This window comes from Lissotriton vulgaris, chromosome 11 (assembly GCF_964263255.1).
Source record: "Lissotriton vulgaris chromosome 11, aLisVul1.2, whole genome shotgun sequence".
Classification (NCBI taxonomy): domain Eukaryota; kingdom Metazoa; phylum Chordata; class Amphibia; order Caudata; family Salamandridae; genus Lissotriton; species Lissotriton vulgaris.
In genome coordinates, this window is record NC_141699.1 from 200,796,334 (window position 1) to 200,822,407 (window position 26,074).

At 47.0% G+C, this 26,074-nt stretch overlaps 1 protein-coding gene across 2 annotated transcripts in view; it reads left to right on the plus strand.

The window, feature by feature from the left end:
* Positions 1-26,074, plus strand: part of UBE3B (ubiquitin protein ligase E3B) — a 452,538-nt gene that overhangs the window by 20,125 nt on the left and 406,339 nt on the right. For both annotated transcript variants that reach the window (XM_086943106.1, XM_086943107.1), the window contains exon 3: positions 15,066-15,235. In XM_086943106.1, coding sequence (XP_086799232.1) covers positions 15,075-15,235 — 161 coding nt within the window. In that variant the 5' untranslated portion in view covers positions 15,066-15,074. The remainder of the gene's footprint in view (positions 1-15,065; positions 15,236-26,074) is intronic.

Below are 26,074 nucleotides of genomic sequence, written 5' to 3' on the forward strand. Positions count from 1 at the left end.
GTATGCACAATGAAAAATTGTATGTTTTTAAATCGGGGATTACGGGATACTTTCTTTGGGTATTCTAGTGCTTTTTCCCATTCCTTGTCATGTCATGGTCTTTGGAGTTCCACCTCCCATTTGTCACGTAGGGGTGAAAGTGACACTGCTACTAGGTTCCTGATGGCCATGTATATCCAAGCTACTATGTGTTGTCTTTGGCCCATTTACAGAATGGCATTGAGGACCGGATGCGTTACTGGTTCATTATCACGCATATGCCAAGCTTGGCGGCAATCCGCCGCCCGTATCGGCAACTATTTCGTCGAAGGGAAGTAGGTGGCTGTCTGCAAACATGGAACCTATTTCTGTAAGTAAGTGGTTTGACCAGACCTGGAGAGCACACTCAGTGTAGTGCTCGTGCTCTCGAGAAAGGTCCACCAATGGCCCAGTGGAGTTGTATGTGACTTATGATGGAGCCACTGCATACAGGCTCGCGCCAGTGTCACCTGCAATGGGTAAGGCGGCATTCGGCTGGATCCTGGAATTAGTATACGTCAGATCATTGGGATTGGTAACAGTCCAGTGTCTGTGTTGGTCTCACCTAGTAGGCATTCCGCTGTCCAGCATGATAGCCATTGAAGCTGGGCAGCTAGGTAGTATGCCTCAAATGAGGAGGCCCTGAGTCTGCCTCTATATATCGGCAGTTGTATTTTGGCCAGGGCTACTCGCCTGCACCCACTGACCCAGATTAAAGCACATAAGGGTGTATCTAGTTCCAGGAAAAAGGAGCGGGGAGGGACTATTGAGAGATTGGTAAAGTAGTAAAGTAGCTGCTGAACCAGAACTATTTTAGCCACCGCTATTTTTCCGAAAGGAGGCAAGGATAGGGTCTTCCAGAATCTGACTGAGGAGCGGACGCCTGCCAGAGCTTTTCGATGATTACCTTTGTTTATGTCCCGCGGTGAATGGCGTAGGTGGACGCCCAGATAGCGCGGAGCGCTCACGCTCCAAGTGAAATTGACTCCTCTGGCATAAGCCTCCTGTGGTGGGAGATCGGTGGAGATATTGTGGACTTGGCCCAATTGACTTTAGGCCGGCTACTGTTTCGAAGTCTGCCAAGGTCGTAAAGATTGGGGTAAGGTCCGATGTAATGTCGTTTATGTAGAGTAGCAAATCGTCTACATACAGTGATATGCTATGTGTGGTTCCCGCCAACGGTATTCCCCACTGTTTGCCCCCTTCTTGTAGGTGCACCGCCAATGTTATGTTATGTTAACAATTTCTTATATAGCGCACGTACACCAAAAGGTTTCATGGCGCTGGCTCTAGCGTGTGCCGGGACCAATGGAAGGTGTTAAGCGTGGGCCTGCGTAAACAACCATGTCTTGAGCATTTTCCTGAAGCTCAGCAGGTTAGTACATGATCGAATATCTAGTGGGAAGGAGTTCCACACAGTCTGGGGGCCAAGACCGCGAACCTGCAGCCTCCCTGACTTTTTAGCTTGAAGGCTGGGGTGGTCAGAAGTTGGAGGTGGGCAGAACGGAGGTCGCGGGAGGGAGTGTACCTAGGTAAGAGGCGTTTAATGAATTTGGGGCTCCCGCTGTGAAGAGACTTGAAGATGATACAACCCGTCTTGAAGGCCGTACGTTGGGGAATGGGGAGCCAGTGAAGTTTTTTAAAAGGGGTCTGGCGGATTGCCATCTGGGTTGCTGATGGATCAGCCTTGCTGCTTGCTTCTGAACCAGCTGAAGCCGTTTGATTAAGAAAAGTGGCATGCCAAGGTATATTGAGTTGGCATAATCTAAATGTGATACTACCAGGGCTATCACAACTTGAATCAGTGCTGTGTGAGTGAGCATATGAATGATCTTCCTGATCTTACGTAACTGGATGAAACAGGTAAAGACCACTGTGCCCACTTGAGTTTTTAGTGATAAGTCGTTATTAATGGTTACCCCTAGGCTCTTGACGGAGGTGGAAGGTTTGGGGGGGGCGAGTTCCACTGGCCAGTAGTGTGGCCCCAGAAGTTCTGACTGTCCCAGTCAGGACTAGTTCCTTCCTGCCTGGATTCAGTTTTAAATGGTTTTGGGCCATCCAGTGGCAGATGTGGAGCATTGTAGCCTGGAATTCCAGGACTGATTCGGGGGAGTTATCAATGGTAAAGATTAGCTGAAAGTCGTCTGCATAGTTGGAGGTGATTGCCTTCCGTTCCTTCAGAGACTGGATCAGGGGTAGGAGATACAGATTAAACAGATGGGGGGAAATTGAAGATCCCTGAGGGACCCCACACGTGATGGTTAACTTAGGTGCGGTGAATGGGGCTAGGTGTACTGCTTGGGTGCGGTCCTTGAGAAAGGACCTAATCAAGCTGAGGGCTGAGCCCTGTCTGACACGGTCTATTAAGATGACGTGGTCGACCGTGTCAAAAGCGGCCGAGAGGTCTAAAAGCACCAGGGCCTGGGGAGTGCCTTTATTGGCTTTTTCTCGTAGTGCATCCAGTACAGCTAGGATCACTGTCTCCGTAGAGGGAGCAGGGCGAAAACCAGCCTGGTGAGGGTCTAGGTATTCAGACTGTTGAACAGGCACTTTGCCACATGGGGTTCAAGAACCTTGGCCATGTAGGGGAGCAGGGAGATGGGCCGATAATTAGATAAGTTCTGGGGGTCAGCTCCTGGTTTCTTTGGGAGGGGAACCACCACTGCGTCCTTGAATGCTTTGGGGACCCTGCCCTGGGAGAGTGATTCATTCAAAAGGGTCATGGTTGAGTGAGGTAGGGTGGAAAGGGTGTCGTTTAGTATTAAATCTGTTTATTGACAGAAAAAACCAGATACAAGCAATTATTCGTGCAATACATCACCATGACAGTAATGTAACTCCAAGTAGCTCATACCGAGGGCTAACGGTAACGCAAAATAGGCACAATATCACTGCTGGCATACTGTCGCAATTGAAAGTTCTGTCCGGAAAGGCATATGAGTATCCAAACATAAAAACAACAACCAAACCCCCCTTCCCGAGCCCCTCCGCCACCCAAACTATCAACCCACCACCCCTGTTCCAGGTGCAATATCCTCCTGCTTTTGCTGCATAGTCTAACTGGGCGTTTCCGAGTCTCCACCCTGCGATAGTCTCAGTAGACGTAGATATCTAGGACAGGTCACTTCCCTAAATTCCGTGGCCAACAGAGCTAAGAAGGGTTGCCACAGGTCTGGGTATTTGTCCCCTTCCCCTTTTGCAATCAAGGACAGCTTCTCGATACCCAAAACTTTCCAAAGATGGTGTAACTAGCCCTGAAAGGTGGGAATGTGTGTGGTACGCCAATAGGCTAGGACATTCTGTAGTGCGGAGCCCAGGGCTATGGCCATCAGTCGGCCCCGGCGGGCACGCAGTGGGTAGGTAATGGGATTAGGTAGGCCCAGCAACACATAGGCCGGGAACCTTGGGAGTGTCGTGTCAAAATGTGAGTCCACCTCGTCTAATACTAGCTTCCAATATTCCTGTAGGTGAGTACAGTCCTATAACAGGTGAACCAAGGATCCCCTCTCTCCATACCCACGCCAACAGGTCACATCACGCGTACGATCAATCTCATTGAGCCTCTCCGGGGTATAGTACCAGTAGGTAGCGATTTTGGTAAGGGTGTCAGTCAGGCCCATGTGGTAGGCAGAGTGCCGAGCCCGATAACAGATGCCCTCCAACTCTTTATTGCTGAGCGTGCGTCCCAGGTCTCTCTCCCACCTCGCCCTCCCCGAGTTGTAGACGTGTGTGTATCTGCCTGACAACATGCGGTAGAGATCTGATATGAGCTTCCGATCCGATTTCCTCGTTATCAGCCAATATTCGTACGCGCTGAGTCTGCGGTCCGCCCCTCCTCGAATCTGTCCATGGAGCGCCCAGTGTCGCACCTGGAGATATCGGAAAGGGTGTCATTTAGGATATGAGGTGGACAGCGATCTATGGGGGAGCCAGATTTTACTCTGGGCAGCAAGTCCATCGAGGACGGCAAAGTTATCTAAGGTTGGAATACTGGCTTTAATGTTTGAGATTTTTTCCAAGAAAGAATTAAGGGAGTCGCACAAGTCTTGGGTAGGTGTGGGTTTAGGCAAGACTCTCTCGGCATTGGATAGTTCGTTAACGATGGTGAAGATATCCTTAGATCTGTTGTTGGAGTTTATGATTCTTGCTGAAAAATGGGCGGCCTTGGCTGACATAATGGCTTTTTTGTATTCTTTGTGGGCATTCAGGTAGGGATGTTTTACTTCAGGGGTGTAGGTGAGCCTCAATTTCCTTTCTTTCTGGCGGAGAGCCAATTTTTAAGCTCTTAGCTCAGAAGAGAACCATTTCTGAGCATCGGAGCGGCGAGCTAGTTTGAGTTTTTTAAGCGGGCGTGTTTATCGTTAGCAGTTAGTAGCCAGGCTGAGAAGTTAGCTTCAGGGAAGTCCATACTGGGATCGAAGGCAGGGTTAGAGCCGGCCAGGCTGTCCTAAAATTACTGTTCATTAATGGCCCTCCATTTCCTGATCATGCCCTCCTTGACTGTGGGGGTCTTACGGCTGAAAGGAATTGTTGCAGTGAATTTTATTAGATGATGGTCAGACCAAATACAAGGAAGGATTGTGGGCGTGGACACCATGAGGTTGATGGTCCAGACCTGGTCCAGTATGTGTCCTTTGGAGTGTGTGGCTCCATCGCCATATCAAAAAGCAGCAGGGAGAGTGGACAGCCCTGTCGAGTCCCTCTCGATTCTGCGAAAGGGGCGGACAGGTGGCAACCCAGTCTGAACCTAGAGGCCGGCTTCGTATACAGCAGTTTTTTGTTGTTGTTTTTTTTTTTTTTTGCAGAGTTTTATATATCGCAAACTTGACCCGAATCGGGTATCAGAGCGCTTCACATAGCACACCAGTTACGTTAATGAGGACACATTCATTTTTGTTAGGCACGGGGAAATTAAGTGATTTGCCCAGAATCACAGGTTGTGTGAATGCACGCAGCCTGAGGCCCACTCCCATCCACTGCAGGACGGCAAATAGGCATGGCCATTCCACAGTATCAAAGGCTTTTTCCAGGTCCAGGACCAGGCAGCGGCCCGGGGGTATGGACCCTGAACCTGATCCTGAATATGGAACAGCCGTCGGATATTATGGGAGGTACATCTTCCCGGTATGAATCCTCATTGGCCTAGGTGCACTAGAGTTAGGATCACCAAGGCATAGCTCTCTGCCAGTACCTAATATTTTATAGTCTACAGACAATAGAGCGATAGGTCGATAGGATCCTATGTGGCAATCCTAGGTCTCGGTCCGGTTTTAAGAAGGATGCAACCAATGATTCTCGGAGGGAATGCGGGAGCTCTCCCTCTTCCAACACCGCCTCATACATTTCTGCTAGTCGTGATGCTAGCAGTCTGGAGAATGATAAATTTCTAACGGCAGGCCATCGAGACCTGGGGCTTTATTTTTGGCTAGATTTTGTTGCATCGAGAGTCTCTCTATTAGCTGCCATTATACACAACAGCCGATGAGTAGTTAAAATCTGTCCACCGACAAGATGTCTGCTTGGCTAGGGGCTGTATATAGTCTTGCATAGTATGCGCTGAATGCTTGTGTAATGTCCTTTTAGGAGCAGTTTGTCATACCAGTGATTGTGTTCACCTCGGTTATAGGGTGAGGGATAGTGTCTTGCCTAATCAGCCATCCCAGTAGTGTGCCTGCTCTGTCCCCCTCTCTTTGTGCCCTGGCTGCATGCGCTCTGAAGTTGTATAATCTGAGGTCCGCCAGCACTTCCGCATATGCGGTTTTTGCGTCTGCTACCTGAGCCAGTGGCGCTTCATTTTTGTCTGCTCCTTGAGTCGGTGTAGCCAGCTTTCGTTCATCCTCTAATATACACTGTTCCAGGGTTTTACAGACTCCGAAAATGTGCCTTATACATATACCTCTAATCACTACTTTAAACACATCCCATTCTATTGGTCTTGTATTGCGGATTTAGCGTTGTCATGAAAAGAATTTTGGATGTGTGTTTTTTATGTTCTTTACTGAACACCTGGTCCTCCAGACAGTCGCGTGGTAGACGCTAAGTGGGGACTGGGGGAGCGGTAGTTCACGTTCACGTTCAGCTAGGCCACGCCACCTAAGGTTTCAGCTTTAGACCAAACTGAATGCCACAGAAGCATGGACCATATTCATAAGGTATTTTCAAACTGAACTGGCCCTAATTCTTTATATTCAAGTATGATGTGTAGGTTTGTGGAACTGCAAGAAGTCTCCTCAGAAAATGATTCCCTGACCTTTGCAGTATGGCATTATCAATAAATCCCCATATATCTGCCCTGTACGTAGCAGCAGACTAATATTTGCTTTTATTGATAGTAGATATTTCTTTGACAGGTTTATTGCCTTGCTTGGACACTAATGTAAAGACTCTTTCCATCGATTTATTAAGCGATACGTCCTTATATTTCTTAAGTGTCTCCAATTACCAGTAGAATCAAATTGCAGCCCCAAAAAAGCTAAATTTGCTATACTGTTAATTTGAGCGCCATTGATGTGATGGATACCTGTATTGGGTGATCCTTACCCATATATCATTGTGGTAGATTTGCTTAGGCCAACCTTCAGATCTCTTTTCTCTATAAACAGAGTAAAACATTCAATAAGTTGCTGCAGACTGTTTGCTTTTCTGGCCATTACAACTTCATTGCCTGCATAAAGTAAGGCAGGAGGGGTACGAAGCCAAGCACCACCCTTGGTAGATCTTTGCACTTTGCCTGCAATTCATTAGCACTGTCATTGATATATAGGGTGCACTTTTTATAGCACTTAAACTCCTCCTCCTCAAGGGCACATGGGACAGTTGAATTATGAGGCAGAGAGCTCAGCAGCCCGGCAGCACAAACAGAAAGGCTAAATAACACACTTCTAAACTTGGAACAAGGGAAATCTCTACATTAATGTATGCCGATGAATTAGTATTACCATCTCTCACCTCTGCAGTTTTACATCGACAACTAAATATTTTGGCCTATGTCTCAGAACATCGTAATCTTTCGATTAGTGAGACCCCTCCTCCCCCCAAAATTGATAATTTGTGCAAAAGGTCTTAAAACATCCCACCCTTGGTACTACAAACTAATACGACTTGAGGTTGTAGAAGGTTATAGTTACCCAGGGATAAAAAGCTAGACTATTTATTTAATATAGACAAATCATGTTAAGGGCCAAATATCTAAAATAAACCTACTTCATTTGGGTTACAGAGTTTTTTAAATTTGTAGGTAAAAGATGTGCATTCACTTCTCAAAGCATACAGTGCTTAAATTCCTCTGGTCGCTTTATAAGTAATTGAAACTCAGTCGATAAGCGCAATGAATAAATACTTCCCTGGGGAATCTTAATTCTGGAAGTAGTTTCTATGCATCAGTTGTTTCAGTTCAATTAAAATTATACACATTGAGTTAGGCCTGACAGACCGAATGTCAGGTTATTTGTTATGCTTGCTATCTGATTATTGGTCCTGAAAATCAACAGAAAAAACATGTTTGGCGAGAATTCACTCCTGACATAAACAATAATTATACATTTTCTAAAACATTTATATGTTGTCTAAATAGATTAAGGTTTAAGATTAAACAAGTAGATGCATATAAAAATAGTAAAACTTTTTCTCTACCGTTAAAGAAATTAGCGACTTTAACAATCTTTCATTATGATTTACAACACTGCTTACAAATTAAAAAGTTGCAACCAAATTGTGTACTTGTAAGATGTGGTGTAATACAACTTTATCTGAAAGCAAATATTTGTTCTTCTGCATGTAGGTTTTTTATGAAGTTAACATTTAGTTTATTGCTAATAATAGTAAATGTCTGGATTAAAAAGAAAGGACACCAAGTTCATCATCCAGGGTGTGAGTATTGTACTTTTGATGTACAAGTATGAGCCACGTACTCTTTTTTTTTTTTTTTTTTTTTTTTTTTTTGTCCAGGCCGATTGCATTTCCAAGTCAAATTTATTAGATTGATATTTTACATTTCTCGGTTGAATCATATGAGGAAGCCTTTTTAAATATTGCTAAATCCTCTTTCTGTAAACATTTGCTTTTGTTTACATATTTTCGTTTTTAAAATTGAGTTTACTTCAGTGTCAGTAGGGCGATAATTTGTAAAAATAAAAATAAATAATCGGAGTTTAGGGAAAACATGGCGGCAGCTTGTTGAGCTGCTGCGGTGCTCCGCGACGAGCTCCCGCCAGAGCCTGTCCCGTACCATCTTTGAAGCTTTTTCTCCGGGGCTTTTTTTTAATTGAGCGTGTAAGGAGATGTGCACGCTAAAGGTTTAACTTTTTCTTGCCTTTTATGCCCGTGTTCCCAGGTGTTTAGCTTGCTGCATGTTTGCCGGGTTACCTAGGAGGTGCCGCATCGGGGAGTCCACTTTCTCTGTCCTTGCTTGGAGGCTACTGGAGGTGAACGCTGTGCTCGCGCTGCTCCCTCCCGGAGCTCCTCTGCTGGCCCAAACGTTGGATTTACGACCCTGCAAAACTTTCCGAAAAATATTCCGCAGGGGTTTGGGCTGGGGCTGGGGCTACGGCTGTGGTCTGCTGCACTGGAGCTTAGAAGGGGGAGGAGGGTACGGAGCCTTGTGCACTCTTCCTGTGGCTCGGCGGTCGCTGCAGTGCTTCCTAAGGATCGGAGCTGGAAAGTATCATGCTGCAAGGTTCAGGCACAGGCGGTCCCGGTTGCGACGGTGGAGGGGTCAGAGGCAACCAGTGCAACTGAATGCGGTAAGGATGTCAATTCTATTTGTCTACCGCTAACATCCACCTCATCACCTTCTGTGATAGTAGCCGCTGTATTACCTGCTGTTTCTCCTTCACCCTTGACCCGTCATAATAAAACCAAAGGTAAATGTGGACGAAAAAAGAAAGAGGTAGCAGTTGAACCTGCGCCTGCTGAGCAGAGTTTTGAGTTGTCAGTAAAGAAGCCCTCCTCATTTTTGTCTACTGAGGTAAAGTCAAAATGGGCAAGATCCCCTATTAAGAAATTTAAGGCATTACTAACTTCGGGGTCGAAAATTACTCCGTCGCTACGTTCCTACTTTAAAGTAGTTCCTCAGCTGACCTCTTGGAGGATCGTACAATGTCGTCTGTTGTTCCTAATACGTTAGCCTCTGACTCCACAACCACATCTCTCACCTATTTCTGAGGTTGAGGTTGAAGCTGTGTCATTGTTGCTGGCTAGCCCTGTTCTGGGAGCTGAATTGGCATTACAGATCCCCTCTGACCTTGATGTTCAGGAACCCCTGGAGTTTGGAACATTACTGGGTCATCCACCAGTGGTCGATTCTTCTAGTAAGGTTAAGGGGGCCACACTAAATACACTAGATACACTAGGTGCGGGAGCTGGGGCAGTTGAGGGGGTAGGAGATGATGTGGAGAAATTCGGCGAGCAGCACGACGGCCCTGTTGCCTTTTCTAATGCCGTTGTGGAGAATAAGGTCCTTAATACGAACGCTGGCATGAACTTTGGCACAGACTCCGCCACTGACTCCGCCATTACGGCTGCTTCCTTACTGGCAATGTTTTCTTCATTGTCCCTTGATATAAGGAAAGGTTTTAATGAATCATCTGCAAATCAAGCTGAGATAAGAAAATACTGTGAATCTCTGGACAGTAAGATTGATGGGCTTACTTCAAGAACAGGGGTTCTGGAAGAGACAGTGGCTGTATTATCGACACATTTGACCAGGCTAAAGTGGACATCGACAAACTCACTCGTGAAGACTTAGCGCTTAGAGAAAGGATGGAAACGTTGGAAAATAACGCTAGGCGCGGGAACATTCGCATCCTCAACGTCCCGAAAGGGTCAGAGGGCTCTGATATTAAACAGTTTATTACTGTACTACTGAAGGAATCCCTAGGCTTAGATCACTCAATTGAGGAGCTGGCTACTGATATCCAGCGGGTTCACAGGGATCCCTTTAGGCGAAACCCCCGAAGGTCTAAACCACGTAAGATCTTAGTAAACTTCCACACATATATACTTAAGGAGCAGATTCTCAACGTGGCCCTAAAACAGAAGTCATTGGCCGGGAAGGAGTTTACTTATTTAATCAGGTCTGACCAATCCAGAGTCACCTTGGAGAAGCAGTGGGAGTTTGGGGGCCATTTGGATGCATTTAGGAAGCTGGGTGCAACTGCCCAGCTCATGTTTCCAGCTGCCCTAAAAATAATGTACAATAATAAGATGTTTAACATTAGATCTGTGCAGGCAGCCGATGAGTTATTATTGGAGTTGGTCAATAAGGGCAACAAGGGTCTTTCAGCATAGGTTACATTGGTAACCTTTTCTTTTAGGTCAATTCACTTTAAGATCTATTAATGTAGGCTGAAACTTTGAGAATACTACAATAAAAGTAATTGAAAAAGTAAACTTAATGGAAAGAAAAAAATATATAAAAAATAAAAGAGGTTAGATAAAAAAAGGGCCCCCCTAACTCACCCTATTTTGTATAGACTTCTGGGAGTCTTTCTCTATCTTTCTACTACCTCACTATTCTAATTAAGATGGTTTAAAAAAAAAATATATATTTTACCCCCTGTAAGACATGGTATAATAACATAGCTTCTTCGATGGGTGATGGAACAACCTGGCGGGAGCCCGAGGAGGGGTGCTATCTACTGGACTTGTTCCGGTTAGATATTGCAAGGGTTTTTCAAGGGGAAGGGGGCACAGGGGTAAGTTAGGTGTTGGGTGGTGGCAAAAATTTAAAAATGTCCTCATTCTCCAATTGAGCTTTGTAGGGGATGGTAATAAGCAGGTAACGGTTGCCGTCTTATGGGTACATTTAGGTACTCTCCCTTTTCTTTTTTTTGAGTGGTCTGGGAGGTTTGGTCAAGTCTGGGATGGTAGCTATGGGTAGCTTAAAGTATATCTCCTGGAACGTTAATGGCCTCCGCACCAAGCCAAGAGCTAATAGAATAATGCAGTATTTACGAGATTCGGATGCTCAGGTAATTATACTCCAGAAGACCCACCTAACTCAGACTGAAATGCTTGCCTTTGTTAAAAAAAAATAGGTGGATCGACTTTGCTGTATCTACATCACAAACAATGAATAACAGAGGTGTGTCAGTTATCTTTAAGAAACAGAAAAAAGCTAGGCTACTGTCTCATGCAGTGGACCCAGGTGGCAGATGGGCCATTGCATCGGTTGTTATAGCCGGTTCACAAGTCACAATCTTGGGTTATTACGGACCCAATCAAGATGACCCTACAACCTTAGAGTCTATCTTTTCGCATCTGTTGTCATTTCCTGAACCTGTTATCTTTGCGGGTGACTTTAATGTGGTATTAGACCCTGTGTTGGATAAATCTGCTAATAGTCGCCCCCTGGTACTTTCCAAGACTATGGGTATGTCGATATTTGGAGAGTAAGGTCAGGACAGCAACAGGGTATCTCCTTTCAAAATTACAAATACCATCATCAGTCTAGTATAGACTATATATTAATCAGCCAGAGATTGGTGGATACTGTTAGGAGTATTATTTATCTCCCTCTACACCTATCTGACCACTCTGCGGTAGTTATGGAACTTGAGGGGCCTATTAAGAGCTCCCCCAGGACGTGGTCTTTCGATCATTCTCTTCTCTCCCATCCTGACGACATCTCGTATCTTAAAACTGAGGCCGATAATTTTATGAGATTTAATATTGGCTCGGCGACCAGTGGGGTAGTTTGGGACTCCTTTAAGGCCTTCTTGAGAGGTCTGATTACTGGTAAAGTATCCTACCGTAGGAAACAGTATAGGGAGGAAATCGCTTCCATTGAAGCCAAGATAGCTAAAATACAACTTGATATAGATGCTAATCTTAACTCTCCTGAGTCTGTGTTAAACCCGCTTCTAAATCGACTTTTGGTTCTGAAAGGTCATCTGGGTTCTGTTTTAAATCATAGAGTCCAACTGAAATGGGAGGATAGTAAATTAGCCCATTTTGAATACGGCGAGGGGGCAGGAAAACTACTGGCTTGGAAGACCAAAACAGACCATGTCCGCAATAATATAGCCTCTATTACAGTGGATAATACCACTTTCTCGTCAGACGAAGACATCAGTCTTGCCTTTAGAGAGTTTTTCCAAATAATTTATCAAGAGGATAATAAAATTGACCTAGAGTCGATTAACGGCTGGCTGAGTGAGATTTCTCTTCCTTCACTTTCTACTGAGCAGCGTTTATTTTTGGATAGCACTATCACTGAAGAAGAGGTAAGGTCAGCTATTAAAAAGAGTAGGAAAGGTAAGGCTGCAGGACCTGATGGGCTCCCAGCCGAAATCTATAGAGCCCTGGAACAAGAAATAGTGTCCTTTCTTACTGTCCTGTTTAACCAAATCGTACTTGAATGTCAGCGGCCCCCAGCATCTTGGGACAATGCCTCGATTACCCTTATTCTGAAACCTGGGAAACCAGCGGACGCGTGTGGATCCTATAGGCCAATATCAATCTTGAACGTGGACTATAAGATCTTTGCCACAGTTCTTGCAAATAGGCTGGCTTTGGTTGCCCCTTCTGTCCTACATCAAGATCAGAAGGGATTTGTGAAGGGGCGCCAATTATATGAGTTAACATACGACCTGATAGGGGCCATCGATATGGCATCGGTTGAGACCCTCCCGCTGGCCGCTCTTACGTTGGACGCAACTAAGGCCTTCGACAGGGTCAACTGGTTGTACCTGTCGGGGGCTTTGGCCAAGTTCAACATGGGTGAGGGTTTTCGCCGTGCTGTTGGTCTTCTATATCGAACTCCATCTACGTTCCTTTTGGTCAATGGAGATCTATCGGACCCCTTCACCATCTCAAGGGGGACGCGGCAGGGCTGCCCTCTCTCCCCTCTTCTGTTCGATTTATATATCGAACCCGTTGCTCAACATCTGAGGGAGGATGTCAACATCAAACCTTTTGCTTATAGAGGATGGGAGAGAAGTAGCCCTATACGCTGATGATGTCCTTATTCTTACATCTGAGGTCTGCACTGCACTTCCTGCTGTTTTAAAAATTGCTCACAAATTTGGTCAAGTATCGGGCTATGAGATTAATGCTGCAAAAACTGAGATGCTTGTCTGGAATGATGATGGGAGGGCCATTAGTAAACAGGCTAGTTCCTCTATGCGTTATCTGGGTCTGAATATTGTGGAAGACATCAATCGAATTGCTACAGTAAATTTCACTGCAATAGCAAAAGACTGTCGTAAGCTTATGCAAGCATGGGCCCATCTTCCACTTTCATTAATTGGGAGAGTAAACTTGATCAAAATGTCGATTTTACCCAAAGTGTCCTTTTTATTTAATACCATCCCACTTTACTGTAACCAATCTTTTTTAGCTAAATTACAGTCGGAAATTACATCTTTTATTTGGGACAGGCACCTTCCAAGAATTGCTTGGAAGAAACTTAGAAGGCGCAGTGAGAAGTTGGGGTTGGCGGCCCCAGACCTAAAATTATATGCATGGGCGTTTCAGCTATCACACACTCGAATGTTGTTAAAAATGCCTACAGACTACGGTGTTGGGACCATGTTCTCAGCTATGCTCAAAGGGGAAGGAGTCAGTCAGTCTGGCTTCTTATTTAAATTTGGAAACCCGAAATTCAAAAAAAAAATTAAACTGAAGGTCTTGCAAGGGAAGGCCAAAATATGGTCAGAAATAACAAAATCTATAAAGATGGGGTACTTTTGTAATAGGACACCTTTATGCGGTCTACCTGAAGCCCCGCTTGGCTTGGAGATAGTTTATCAGTCCCGTTAAAAGAAGCTGGTCTGGAAGTTTGGGGTGACCTCTTTTTTGAAGGGGACCTGCTTACATGGGAATACCTTAAGAATAAAATTGGCCCCAATTTTGCAAGGTTTAAATATATGCAAATTGCTAGCTGGACCCACTCTTATATCTCCTCACCCTCTCGAGGGAATAAGTTTCCACTTGGTGGTCATAGTCAGCTAATTTCTATCTTAGTGGACAATGCACCGGTAAAGAAGGAGATCTCTTTGTGGTATAAACTTATACTGGAAGAAATAGATGTTGACTTTAAACTACCGGACCTGTTGTGGGGATCTCTGCTTACTGATCATAACTTGCAAGAGCTCTGGACTGCCTCATTTGGGCTCTTATGGAACATCGTGAAGCCTTCATGGTTACGCAGAAATCCTCTCTTTACACTGCACAGGGCATATTACTCTCCCCTTAGACTTTCTAAATTCACTGAGGGAAAGTCGGTAGCTTGTCCCAAGTGTGGTCTGGTGGCTGCTTCAGATGCCCACATGTTCTTTGAATGCCCCTGTTTGGCCTCATTCTGGGAGGCGATTAGTTACATTCTAGGCTTTCAAGTAGTCCTGGAACTCTCCCTTGTGATTTTCGGAATCCTGGATGGGGTTCAGAGCTCAGCAAAAAATCTGATGTTCTATTCTATCTTACTGGCCAGAAGGGAGATCTGTAAAAAATGGTAAGACCCTTTACCTCCCTCTCTCAATGAGTGGCAGGCATCCTTCTTGCAGGTCTCACGATTGGATATGGCTAGGGCCGGTAACCAAAGTAAAAGGACATTTTGGCATCTGTTGTCATGGGAGCAGTAAGTTACCCGGGGTTTCTTTTGTTTTTTCCCCCGCGTCCAATGATTACGCTACTGTGGTTTTTACACCATCTATAGAGCCGCTGTCCGGTCCTAGCCCGACCCGATTTGGCTGTAACTTCCACCAAATATTACTGATGTCTCGGTAATTGGTTTTTCTTGATGCACGTTTCGGAAGGGCACGTCATTGTTGTGGAATGTCCGTCTTCCACCTTGCCTTATCCCTGCCAGTTTGATAGACAGCATGTCGTAACCCCACCCGATTTAGCATCTGTAACCATGGTGGTAAATGAGGACAAAATAAATAAATAAATAAATAATCGAATGACATGGTTATGTAAATAAATTGTAAAGATTAATAGATTATTGTATTATGACATTTAAAAGGATTTTTAAGATGTAGTGTTTCTGTGGAATCACTGTCAAATAAATAAATAGCATGATTCGTCACATCCACTGTCTTTTTCAGGTTGCAACGATGTTCGGTGCTAACCAAATATCCAAAGCCCAGTTCCTTGACAAAGCCCGTCAGGCTCGTGAGGAAAGGAAAGGGCAGAAGGAAAAGGAAAGGTCAGCTATCCAGATCCAAGCCCTCATCAGAAGATTTCTGTGTCGGTGCCAACTGCAGCGAGAGATTAGGTTAGTACAATGGAGTTATTATAGAGCAATTTGCCTCTTGCACAGACATCGCAATGCATAAAAATGGCAAATCTTGATGACGCACGACATGGCAATAATTCCCACATAGGACCAAAACGAAGGACATCATACTTCCAACCACACACCCTACATGTAAGCAAACGCTTCAACGCCCCAAATATGCGTAGTATGTGCTATTGCAATACAATATGATGAACAGCGTTCATTTGTTAAGTTATTTATAGAGACAGCTTTAGTTATTTGCTGCAACTCTTGTAAACAAGCATTTACAATGCAACGGTCTCGCCTTTGCAAAGCTTAGAGCTATTGGCATTGTAAATGACAATTGTTTTATTTATGTGTTGGTTTTGAAATCAGATAACTAAATGGCATTCTCATTTACCATGCCAATAGATTAATCTCTCGCGAATGCGAGACCTATTGCATTTGCACCCACACACGCACAGAGCCACATACACACACACACACACACACACACACACACACACACACACACATGTATGTGGTGGATGTGGTGGTGAATGATGTGGTGGTGGATGTGGTGGTGGTGGTGGTGGTGGTGGATGTGGTAGTGGTGGATGTGGCGGTGGATGTGGTGGATGTGGTGGTGGTGGATGTGGTGGTGGTGGATGTGGTGGTGGTGTATGTGGTGGTGGTGGTGTATGTGGTGGTGGTGGTGTATGTGGTGGTGGTGGAGGTGGGGGTAGATGTGGTGGTGGTAGATGTGGTGGTGGATGTGGTGGTTGTGGTGGTGGATGTGGTGGTGGTGGATGTGGTGGTTGTGGTGGTGGATGTGGTGGTGGTGGATGTGGTGGATGTGGCAGTGTATGTGGTGGTGGTGGATGTGGTGGTGGATGTGGTGGTGGATGTGGTGGAGGTGGTGGATGTGGTGGAGGTGGTGGATGTGGATGTAGAGGTGGTGGATGTGGTGGTGGATGTGGTGGTGGTGGATGTGGTGGTGGTGGATGTGGTAGTGGTGGTGGATGTGGTCTGTGGATGTGGTGGGGGTGGATGTGGTGGGGATGGGGTAACCTGGACGCGGTCCGTCCCCAGGAGCGGCCTGGGAGCCTGGGGCAGGCCGATTCAGACTGTGGAATCCCAAGTTCTTCAAAACACATTTCTAACCGCAGTTAAAACCCGTTCCATTTTATAGTCCAGTGAGGATAATGACACACCGAAGTCGAACATCTAACCTTGGGAGTGGGAGTTAGCCGCTCTACCCCTAGGCCAACGAAACTCCTTATGTTTTCACCCGACTCTCGCCCTGCTGCAAACATTACACTTTACTTGTCGGGGATCGGCCCTGCATCGCATGCTTAGTGCCATTCACGCTGGCCCGACGACCGCCCCGAGATACCCCCGCTGTGCTGGACCGATGCCGAAGGGGCCGGCTGACCACGTGGGCCCGGGGGACCGTACGGGTATGTTTGCTTAGCTGATGACCCCCTGACGGGGTCCGAAGCAGGGGGCCAGGCAGTGTCAAAATGGCCCCCGAGGCCCGCGACCAGATGCAGCGCCTCCAGACAGAGAAGTGATAAGGGCGAGGGCAGTGGACTGCACTGGCAACCGGTTGATTATTCAGCGTGCGTGCATGCCAGCGGCCGAGCCTACGTCCACCCCCATTGGCCCCCGCAATAACTGAACATTTTCCCGATTAAGCTCTTCAACTAGTGCCGAGCATCGCAGCCCCGTACCTGGTGGCGACGCCCTAGGCAAGGTTGATCTCCCCTGCGCCCGGAGGTGTGAAAGCCGCTAGCGGCTGCTGCCTGCGGACCCACGCCCCCTCTAGCGCCCCCCCCCCCAACTCTAACACCATGATAATAACATAATAACATGTGGCGCCCAGGGGCCATGCATTGCTCGCTGTGGTGGTGGGGGGTGGTGGGGCTTTGGGCGAGAGCGGGCGGTGCACAGCATGCCCCTATCAACTGCGTCTGCCACGCCGTATCGGTCCCATCAGCCAGGGAAAACAACCATGGCATAACATGCACCATCTGTTCTTCGGCATGCTGTCCGCAAACCAGTCTGGCCGGCCCGACCCCAACCTCGCGCCATTGCTGCATCTTGGGGGAGGGGGTTGCTTTGCTGAGGGGGATGGAGCGCCCGGCGACCCGCTCGTCATCCCCTATGAGGGCGGCGGGTAATAATCCATGCCATCTATGCTCAAACTCCCGGGCAAGCCTCCCTTCGACCGTGGACCAAAACCCTCTAAAGCGGCAACCACCCATGATGTGACTCCTGTAGGGGGAGCGACATACCATCTCTGTGCTCCTCGGTGCACAGCCCCCACATGGGATAAAAGCTCCCTTTCTCGGCACACCACGTGCATCAAATCTCCACCGCAGGAAATTGGGCTTGACACCATGACCCCAATCATGAGTTGATGCCTACACACAGCTACTCGACACAACAAAGCAGTGCGAGTAGCCCAGCGGACCAGGGCATAAACCCCAGGAATTCCACACGACCCATGCCCGGCCATCTTCCCCGCCCAGCCTGCTGTACCCGGGATCTGCTGCAACACGAGACAACTCATACAGTTAATCACTTTGCCCCACCATACCCCCTGCCGCCCCGCTGCCCTTTTCGTACCTCCCAGGCGGGTAGCCAGAGGGGCCGGGGAGGTGGCAGGGGGTGTTGGGAGCTCACACGCCGGAGCTAGGACTAATTTCTCTCCCCCGGGATCAACCCGCTCCAGGCCAAAGAGGGTGCTGCTCCCACGCGCCCGTGTATATGACCAAAGCAGCGAGGCTACAGTCACAACCTCTGAGACAGGGAATGCAAGGAGAGGAGGTGCGGGCCAGTCCCTCGCCGTGTACATCCAGCCAAGCCATTCGGGTACAAATCAGGGACTTCAAACGCCCACCACCGCGATCATGCCCACATCCAAGGCCACCCTCGTCCCCGCCCCAGGCCTGCTAATTACATCACACCCATGTGGCCCATGTGCCTGCATGGGTGCCAGGGTGCCCAGTGCCTTAGATTTACGAGGTGTGGGGGGTCGTGCTGGCAGGCCCTGGACTCCTGGGCTGACTCAACGCATTCTCTTATAACCCGCTGATGCTGCCTGCACCCAGAATGTGTAACGGAACCTGAGGACATCGTAAAATGCTACAGTCCCCTAACATCAAAATTACCTACATCGTAGTAGGACATGAGCAGAGGATCCTATAGATCAAACCCCTAGATCTACCTCTGCGCCGCGAAGGGGAGGGAGCGAGACATTCCTGGGGGAGCTCTTCAATTCCCCACCACCCCTAGGCATCACAAGTCTAGTCTTGGCTGGGCAGCGCCTACTTGAAGAGGGAGGGGCAGCCCACTCCCCTCACTTTCAGCTGCCTCAGGCGCGTGCATCTCAGTGCTAGGAAAGACGGAGGAAGACGAATGCCAGTGATCCCGACCATGGCAACGCCGCGCACCCAGTCACAGATACCCATACGAGCCCCGGGCTGGCTGTAACCAGGCGGGGCGACTCACCACGTGATCAAACCGTGCTGGTTCCCTCGGCGGATGCAGTGCTTGCCCTGACCACCCTTACTTGAATGGGGGAGCATGCAGCAGGACAGTCCGCTCGTGTCTTGGCACTAAAGGCATAATAAAGTTAATCCCAAACTCAGTGGTTTTACTCCATTACGACCTCTCGCCGCACTATCGGCCACGTGAGAGCCGGCTGTAAGGGGGAAGGGGGATACGCCTGTTGCGCTCTGGCCCCCGGTCCTGAAACCCCACGACCCAAGAACAGGAGCCCGGAAACAAGGGGAGAGATAAAGCCAAAACGGGAAGCGCGGGACGGTAAGTGTCCCTCTTACCGAGGCTCTGCATGTACTGATCAAACTGTAAGCCCCGTCCTTTTCGGATTGAGGGGCGTGTTTTCTTTCTCCCATCTTCTCCATTGGCTGGAGGAGAGGAGAGAAAGAAACGAAAAAACACACTTCTCAATCCGAAAAAGACGGGACTTAAATTGACAAGCAAACCTCTTCTCCAATGACTGGCCGCCGTTTAGGAAGCCAGCCAATGGAGAAGAGGGGCAGGTTTAAGTCTCACTACTAGAAAACATAAAATCTCACCAGCGAGATTGCACAAGCGCAGCCTACGCTAGCCAAAACCTAAAAACAGAAAATATGATATAGAGAGGGCCTTTGGATCCCCCCTTTCAGCTATTGGTTGCCCACACCAAAGTCTTTGGGCGGTCAGTCTTGATGTATGGTATTGTGTGGATATTTACTTTATAATGCCTCGGATTACTGCTGATGTAAATGTAAAATGTAAATTGATACTTGTATAGCGCACTACTCTCCCGCAAGGGTCTCAAGGCGCTTGTACGAATACCGCTGTGGAACCCATCCTGGCTTTCCCTGTGAGGCGTCCACTCCTGGGCACCCCCAAGGTGGAGGCCAGGCATCCTTAGCGTTGTGGGGGCCGTTGTGGAGATTAAGCAAGCTATTGCCCAGAGTTGCAGAGTCGAACTCCATGATTGGAATAGGCACCGAGGCGAGAATTGTCAGGTCCGTGGAATTTTGAGCCCAAGACCCGCCGAGGCGGGGAATTGAACCCTGGTCCCGGGCTAGACCTCTGCATCAGGGTCTGCTGCTCTAATCATTGAGCCACACTTCTCCACCATTGAGCCACACTTCTGATTAAAGCCCAGCCCCCTTGCCACTGGTCATACACACTCAAGGATCCCTTACTTTGCTGGTCAGACTATGTGGGGTAGCTGGCTGCCAGCAGCATAGGGACCTTACTCGTGATGCAAATCTGGTTATGTATGTATAGGCCATCTTGGACCAGTATTACTGTTTCAGGGTGGCCACCAGATTTAACAATGATGCTGAATGTGGTGGCCACCTTGGAATGGTATTACCATTCCAAGATGGATCACACATTCAGGACTAGTGATGTAGCAAAAAATCATGGCACCTTGAAGGGTTCTCAGCCCTACCTGCACAATCCCCTGTTCCCGCTTTCTAATACTGGTGAGTGCATATCTTAGGGAGGGAGAGAGACAGACACTACACAAGGTAATGAGCCTATCTAATTTGTCAGCTGTCAGCAATACAGGGAGACACATAACCTGGACTTGCTGCACATCCTTCCTTCAGATTTCCTGGAGGACCAGCAACTGTAACTATTCATGTCATGAATAGCTAAGGACCTGCTCTTCTGCTGCTTCTTTTGACCCTCCCGCCACATGCCATTTAGGTTCCTTTGAGCTCCTTACTGCTTCATTCTGTTGCAACATGTTCCCTGGTGTTTATATACCCTTCTACACACAATCTTGTGTTCTCCCACTTGCAGCCTGTGGTCCTCCCTCGTCCTACCTCGTTCCATCTATGCTCCTTTACCATCTGAACTTGCTTAATTGTGCTAATTCCTGACATTGTGTATGTATAGGCATTTTATATATAGCGCACTACTTACCCGGAGGGTCCCAAGGCGCTTCGACCGCTGCGAAACCCTTCCTGGCTTCCCTGAGAGATGGTCCCTTAATGGGTATCTCCAGGGTGAGACCAGGCATCCCCGGCGGTCTGGTGGGGCCGTTAGTGAAGATGAGGCAAGCTAATGCCCAGAGTTGCAGAGTGTGATCGCTGATCAGAGTGGGCACCGAGGCGAGAGAATTATCGAGTCCGCTGACCCTGCTCCATTCTTGGAACGATGGTGCCAACATTTGCATGGTGCTTGCATTGGCATAATAGTAGTTCTATATACCTTCGGGGTATTCCTGGCACAGTGGTGCCTAGAACTGCCGTAACAATTGTATTAGCTTAAATTGGTCATTCTAGTCATTTTTAACTTCACTACTGCTGTCTGAGACGTCATGCGGTAGGGCTAGTACAACCCCAGTGCATACACCCATGCACTCCTCTGTTTATGCTCTCACCCATTCATCCAGCCACCATATACTTACATTTGTTCATACACTCACCAATTTATCCAGCCACTCATCTGTACATCCATTCACTCACCCATTCATCCATCCACGTCATTCACCTACTAGTTATCCATGCACTGAGTTACCCGCGCATTCATTCATCATTGATGCATTGACTTATCCGGCCAACCATATTTATTTATCTATTTGTGACATTTATAAAGCGCACTGTTACCAGACGGTGTCCTGGCGCTAGATGACCGTTCCCCTGACTAAGCCCGGAATTAGTGAGTGAAAAGCCATGTTTTCAGGAGTTTCCGAAAAGTCATTAGCTCAGTGGCCTGTCTTAGGACAAGTGGAAGGGCATTCCAAGCTCTCGCTGCCCCCAAAGAGAAGCTTCTGCCCCCCATCGAGCTTTCCTAGTTTGTGGAATCACGATCAGACCCTGGTCAGCAGACCTTAGTTGTCTGCCAGGCTTGTACCATTGAAAGTACTGGGCTAGGCATGGTGGGCCCAACCCCCTGAGAGCCTTAAACACTGTGCATAAGGCCTTAAAGGCAATCCGTTTCCGTACCGGAAGCCAGTGCAGCTTGGCCATCTCTTGAGAGACGGAGGCGAACTTGGGAGTGCCTGTGATAAGGCAGGCAGCTGCATTTTGCAGCACCTGCAGCTTATTAAGCAGGCCATGTTGGGCATTGAGCAGTAGGCCATTACATTAATCGAGGCGTGACAGGACCAGCGCTGTCACCACTGTTTTCCTGTGCTCATCGGGCAAGAAGGGCAGGATCTTACGTATTGTCCTCAGAGTGAGGTGGATCGCAGATGACAGAGCGTTTACTTGGGGCCTAAAGGTCAGTTTATCGTCCATCAGAACCCCCAACGTTCTTAACCTTCGAGACTGGAGAGGGAGGAACACCCAACTCGTCCGGCCACCATTTTGGGGTCCAGAAGTTATCTCTGGCCCCAAACAGCAGCACTTCGGTTTTCGCCGAGTTAAGTTTTAAGCAGTTCGTTGTCATCCAGTTACTGACTGCTGACATACAATCTTTGAATCTCCTGGCCGTACCGTCTTCGCTCCCAGGGAGCAGTGATCCCACAATCTGCGTGGCGTCTGCATAAGATGTTAACTCAAACCCGTGAGAGCAAATGACTGGCGCCAAGGTGGAAACATAAACATTAAACAGGGTGGGACTCAGGGACGAGCAAGGGAGCACAAAAGGTTTTGACTCGAACTCCCCCAGAGCCACCACCTGGCTTCTGTTAGAGAGGAAAGCTTTCAAGATCTTATAAGCTTTCCCCTGGATCCCGCAGGCCTGCAAACGGTCCACCAAAATAGCATGGTGGACCGTATCAAAGGCCGCTGACGGGTCCAACAGGATCAGGGCGGCTTTGCCTTCCTGCGTCCAAGACTTTTCTGATGTCTTCAGTTGATTTAATTAAGGCGGATTCCGTGCCGTGCCCGGCTCTGAATCCATGCTGCAATGGATCCAGGGCCTGCACAGCCCCTAAGAATGCACTGAGCTGACTATTCATAATTCCCTCTATTAACTTGGCTGGTAGAGGTAGCCTCGCAATGGGGTGGTAGTTGTTTGGGTCAGAGATGTCCAAGTTAGATTTCATAAGAAGTGGAAGGATTGAAGCCTGTTTCCAACAGGATGCAAAATCGCCGGCCTCCAGCATGATGTTGAACACTTTGGCAAGTATGGTGGCAATAGGGGCAGCCGCTAGTTTAGCAATAGCCGCCGGGCACGGGTCACAAGGAGAGCCCGATTTAATGCTCAGCAGCCTCATCCTTACCTCCTCCTCACTTACAGGGGAGAACCTCAAGAACCTGCCCTCCTGTATATTAACCCCAGTAGCTTCCTCGCTTAAATGGGACGGATACAGAGACCAGCCCTCTTGTGTGTTAATCATCTCGATCTCCTGACTGGCAACTGGCAAGCTGGCCCTAACGTGACCGTCCAGTGAGTTAAAGATAGTCTCCACCTTATTTTGGAAGAACTTTGCTAAGCCCTCGCATAGTTCCTGACTGGGGGGGGGGCGCTGTATCAGGCTTGGGGGCTGCCAAGCTCACGACTGCCTGGAAAAGCTCCTTTGGCGAATTCTTAGCCTCCTTAATACGGCTAGTGAAATATGTTCGTTTTGCCCTTCCCTATCGAATCTTTGTAAAGTGCCAAACCCGATTTTAGACATATTCTTACATTTGCTCACCTATCCACATACATTTTGCAAATCATTGACGCAGTTTAATTTCTAAAATAGCCAGACCTATTGGGTTTGCATTACTTGTTAGGGTGTGGCCTTTTAAAAATCTATAATATTAAAATACACGTTTCGAGTTCAAATGACCTTTGGTGCAGACTTGCACATCATTTAGTCTGTGGGTAGTGCACATGTTGAATATCAAGCTCTGCATGTTTTGTGGGCAAATGGGCAGGAATAGGTCTCTCCTGTTGTGCAAAGGATGGTGTGAAAAATATTAAATCATAACCTGAAAGTTTACCTGGTGTTGGGGATCGAATTTGCTTTGTGGTTGGAATCAATTATTTTGCTGGTCTAATTAGTAGTGTGATATTTCCTTTTTTACTGACTTGGATTAGTTTGTATTGTATACAACTCGCTTTCCTTCTTGTAATCCAAGTGTAGAGAATAGCAATGTTGCTGTTGCTACTGCTCGGAAATTACATTATGTACAATACATTCCAAAGTGTATTTTAAATAGATTTTCGATGTGTTTTTGTTTCTGGTCTCTCTTGTTCTGTTAACATATCAATTTGATCTTTTTAATTTGGTATTCCAAATCGCATTAAGGACCCTATTCAAAAAGAGTTTGCACGGGCAAACCCAATAAATACAAAATGATTTTGGAGCACAGAGGACAGGCACATCCATTTACTCTGCCATCTTAGCATCAAAAGTAAAGTGCTGTAGAGGGGCCATTGTAGGTGGTGGCCTTCCAATTTCCTTGAACTGAAACAAACCTGTAAATGTGTGCCTCTTTACAAACATCTTGCAGTTTGTCTTCTACCCTGTTAACACACACAAGACCAATCGTGCTGCTGTCCAGTTTGGGGCAAAGAGGATTCACCTTTGTATTTTATTGTAGAGTGCAGTGGAAGGTGTTTCTTCATAGGGGGAAAACATTTGTAGAAAAATGATAAATGTGGAAAATTTGCATGCGTAGATTGTGACAAGTCCGATCACTCCTGGAAATCTGTGACAGTTATAAGTCGAACGTTTGCAAGAAAGGCTTTGTGGATCAGGACCTTGAAAGGTATTTTGATCCGAGTGTGCATGCCTTTGTCACCATGTTGCTGTATCTGGCTTTCATATAATGTTCAGCTCATTTAAATCCACTGTCTATAAATTAATGCATGCTGCAGTGCACTGTGGTAAGGAAATGAAATCAGTTGATGGGTAATATATGGATTTGTCGAATAGGATAGAAGCTTTTAGAACAGTGTCTGCTTAATACATTTTAACAATAGTGAAAGAAGCATCTGGGTTCCCAGAAATGCTTTGCTTTTCTATGTCACTTGCATGAAGGTCACACCTCTGAGGAAATAACTGGAAACGTTTAGGGAAACTGTTCAATTGCAACACATTTATAAACCTACCACAAACCGTATGAAGCATGGGTTCTTCCTAATATCTTAAACTGTTGTAGAGTGTTTGATAATTCTGTGGCTCTAAACAGATGAAAAGGTAAGCAGAGAACCTCCAGCTGAAAAGTAGAAAGTAAGAGGCAGAGGTTCTTCTAATTTGTTTTTGAATTACATCTTGACTTTCTTTGTACGCTTATGAGTTATTGGATGTAAAGTTCAAGAAGAATCTATAACTGCAGTTGGATGTGGATGTAATGGAAACCATCAGGGCGCTATACTACCACCATTAGGGTGGTTAAAGTGCCTACCTCTTTAGATTGGCTTTGAGAACTTTCTGTCGTAGCCAGCTGACTACCAACGGTTATTGGCATCAACAGGTGCACCCCTCTCGCATCACAGTGCGCTCTCCGGAGATGTTTAAATATACTGTAGTGTTACATTGTGATTTGTTCCTTATTTGTATTGTGCTTACCCTTTAATTCTTCCTGTATACCTTTAACCTTGGCCCCTGCCATGCAGTTAGATGTGATTCCACTTGGAATCGGAATCCTTGTCATTATGCTGCTGGACTGGGAATGAGCAGTACTGTGCCTCATCAAATAAACCTTTTCAACTTTTATTTGGATTTCCTACTTTTATTTTACTAAGGATCTTACACTGGTGACGAGGATGGGATCCGAACCCACATGTGCAAAGCACAATGGATTAGCATTCCATCTGTCAACAGTGAGGAGTGACACCATCAATTGCTGTGCAGAGCTTCGCTTCAACGGGGAAGAGTGACTACTCTGGAACCTGTGCTTCAACGGGGAAGAGTGACGCCACTGGAACCTGTGAGGATAGTCTCTACAGCTCAGTGTCTACAACTCTTGTGCTGACGCCGCTGGATCTGGTGAATACAGTCTCTCCGGCTACGCATCTCCCACTCCTGTGCTGACGCCAGCGATGCCTGTGTAGAGCGTTGTTTCTTCTAGCCTGCAAGTAATTCGTCATTACGCTTGATCACGCAACATGATTCAGAAAAGGGGGTGATGATGAACAGAGTGTCTGAATTAACATGGCGTGATTACATAATCACGTTGCGTGACCGCCATTTTAAGTCAAAGATTATTTTTCTTCAGTTTCACGTCGATGCGCACGACTGCGCATTTAATTACCTCTCTTCTTTTCTGGATGTCAGCGTGAAGACTACTACTGAGCATTGCGTCGATGCGCACGACTGCACATATTTTTTATTTTTAACATCGGTTTCGAAGGACAATTACAGTACAGAAAGAGTGCCATCATATACCTCTTAGCCATAAGTTTATGTTCATTTGTTCATGCACATAGGTACTGTAAATA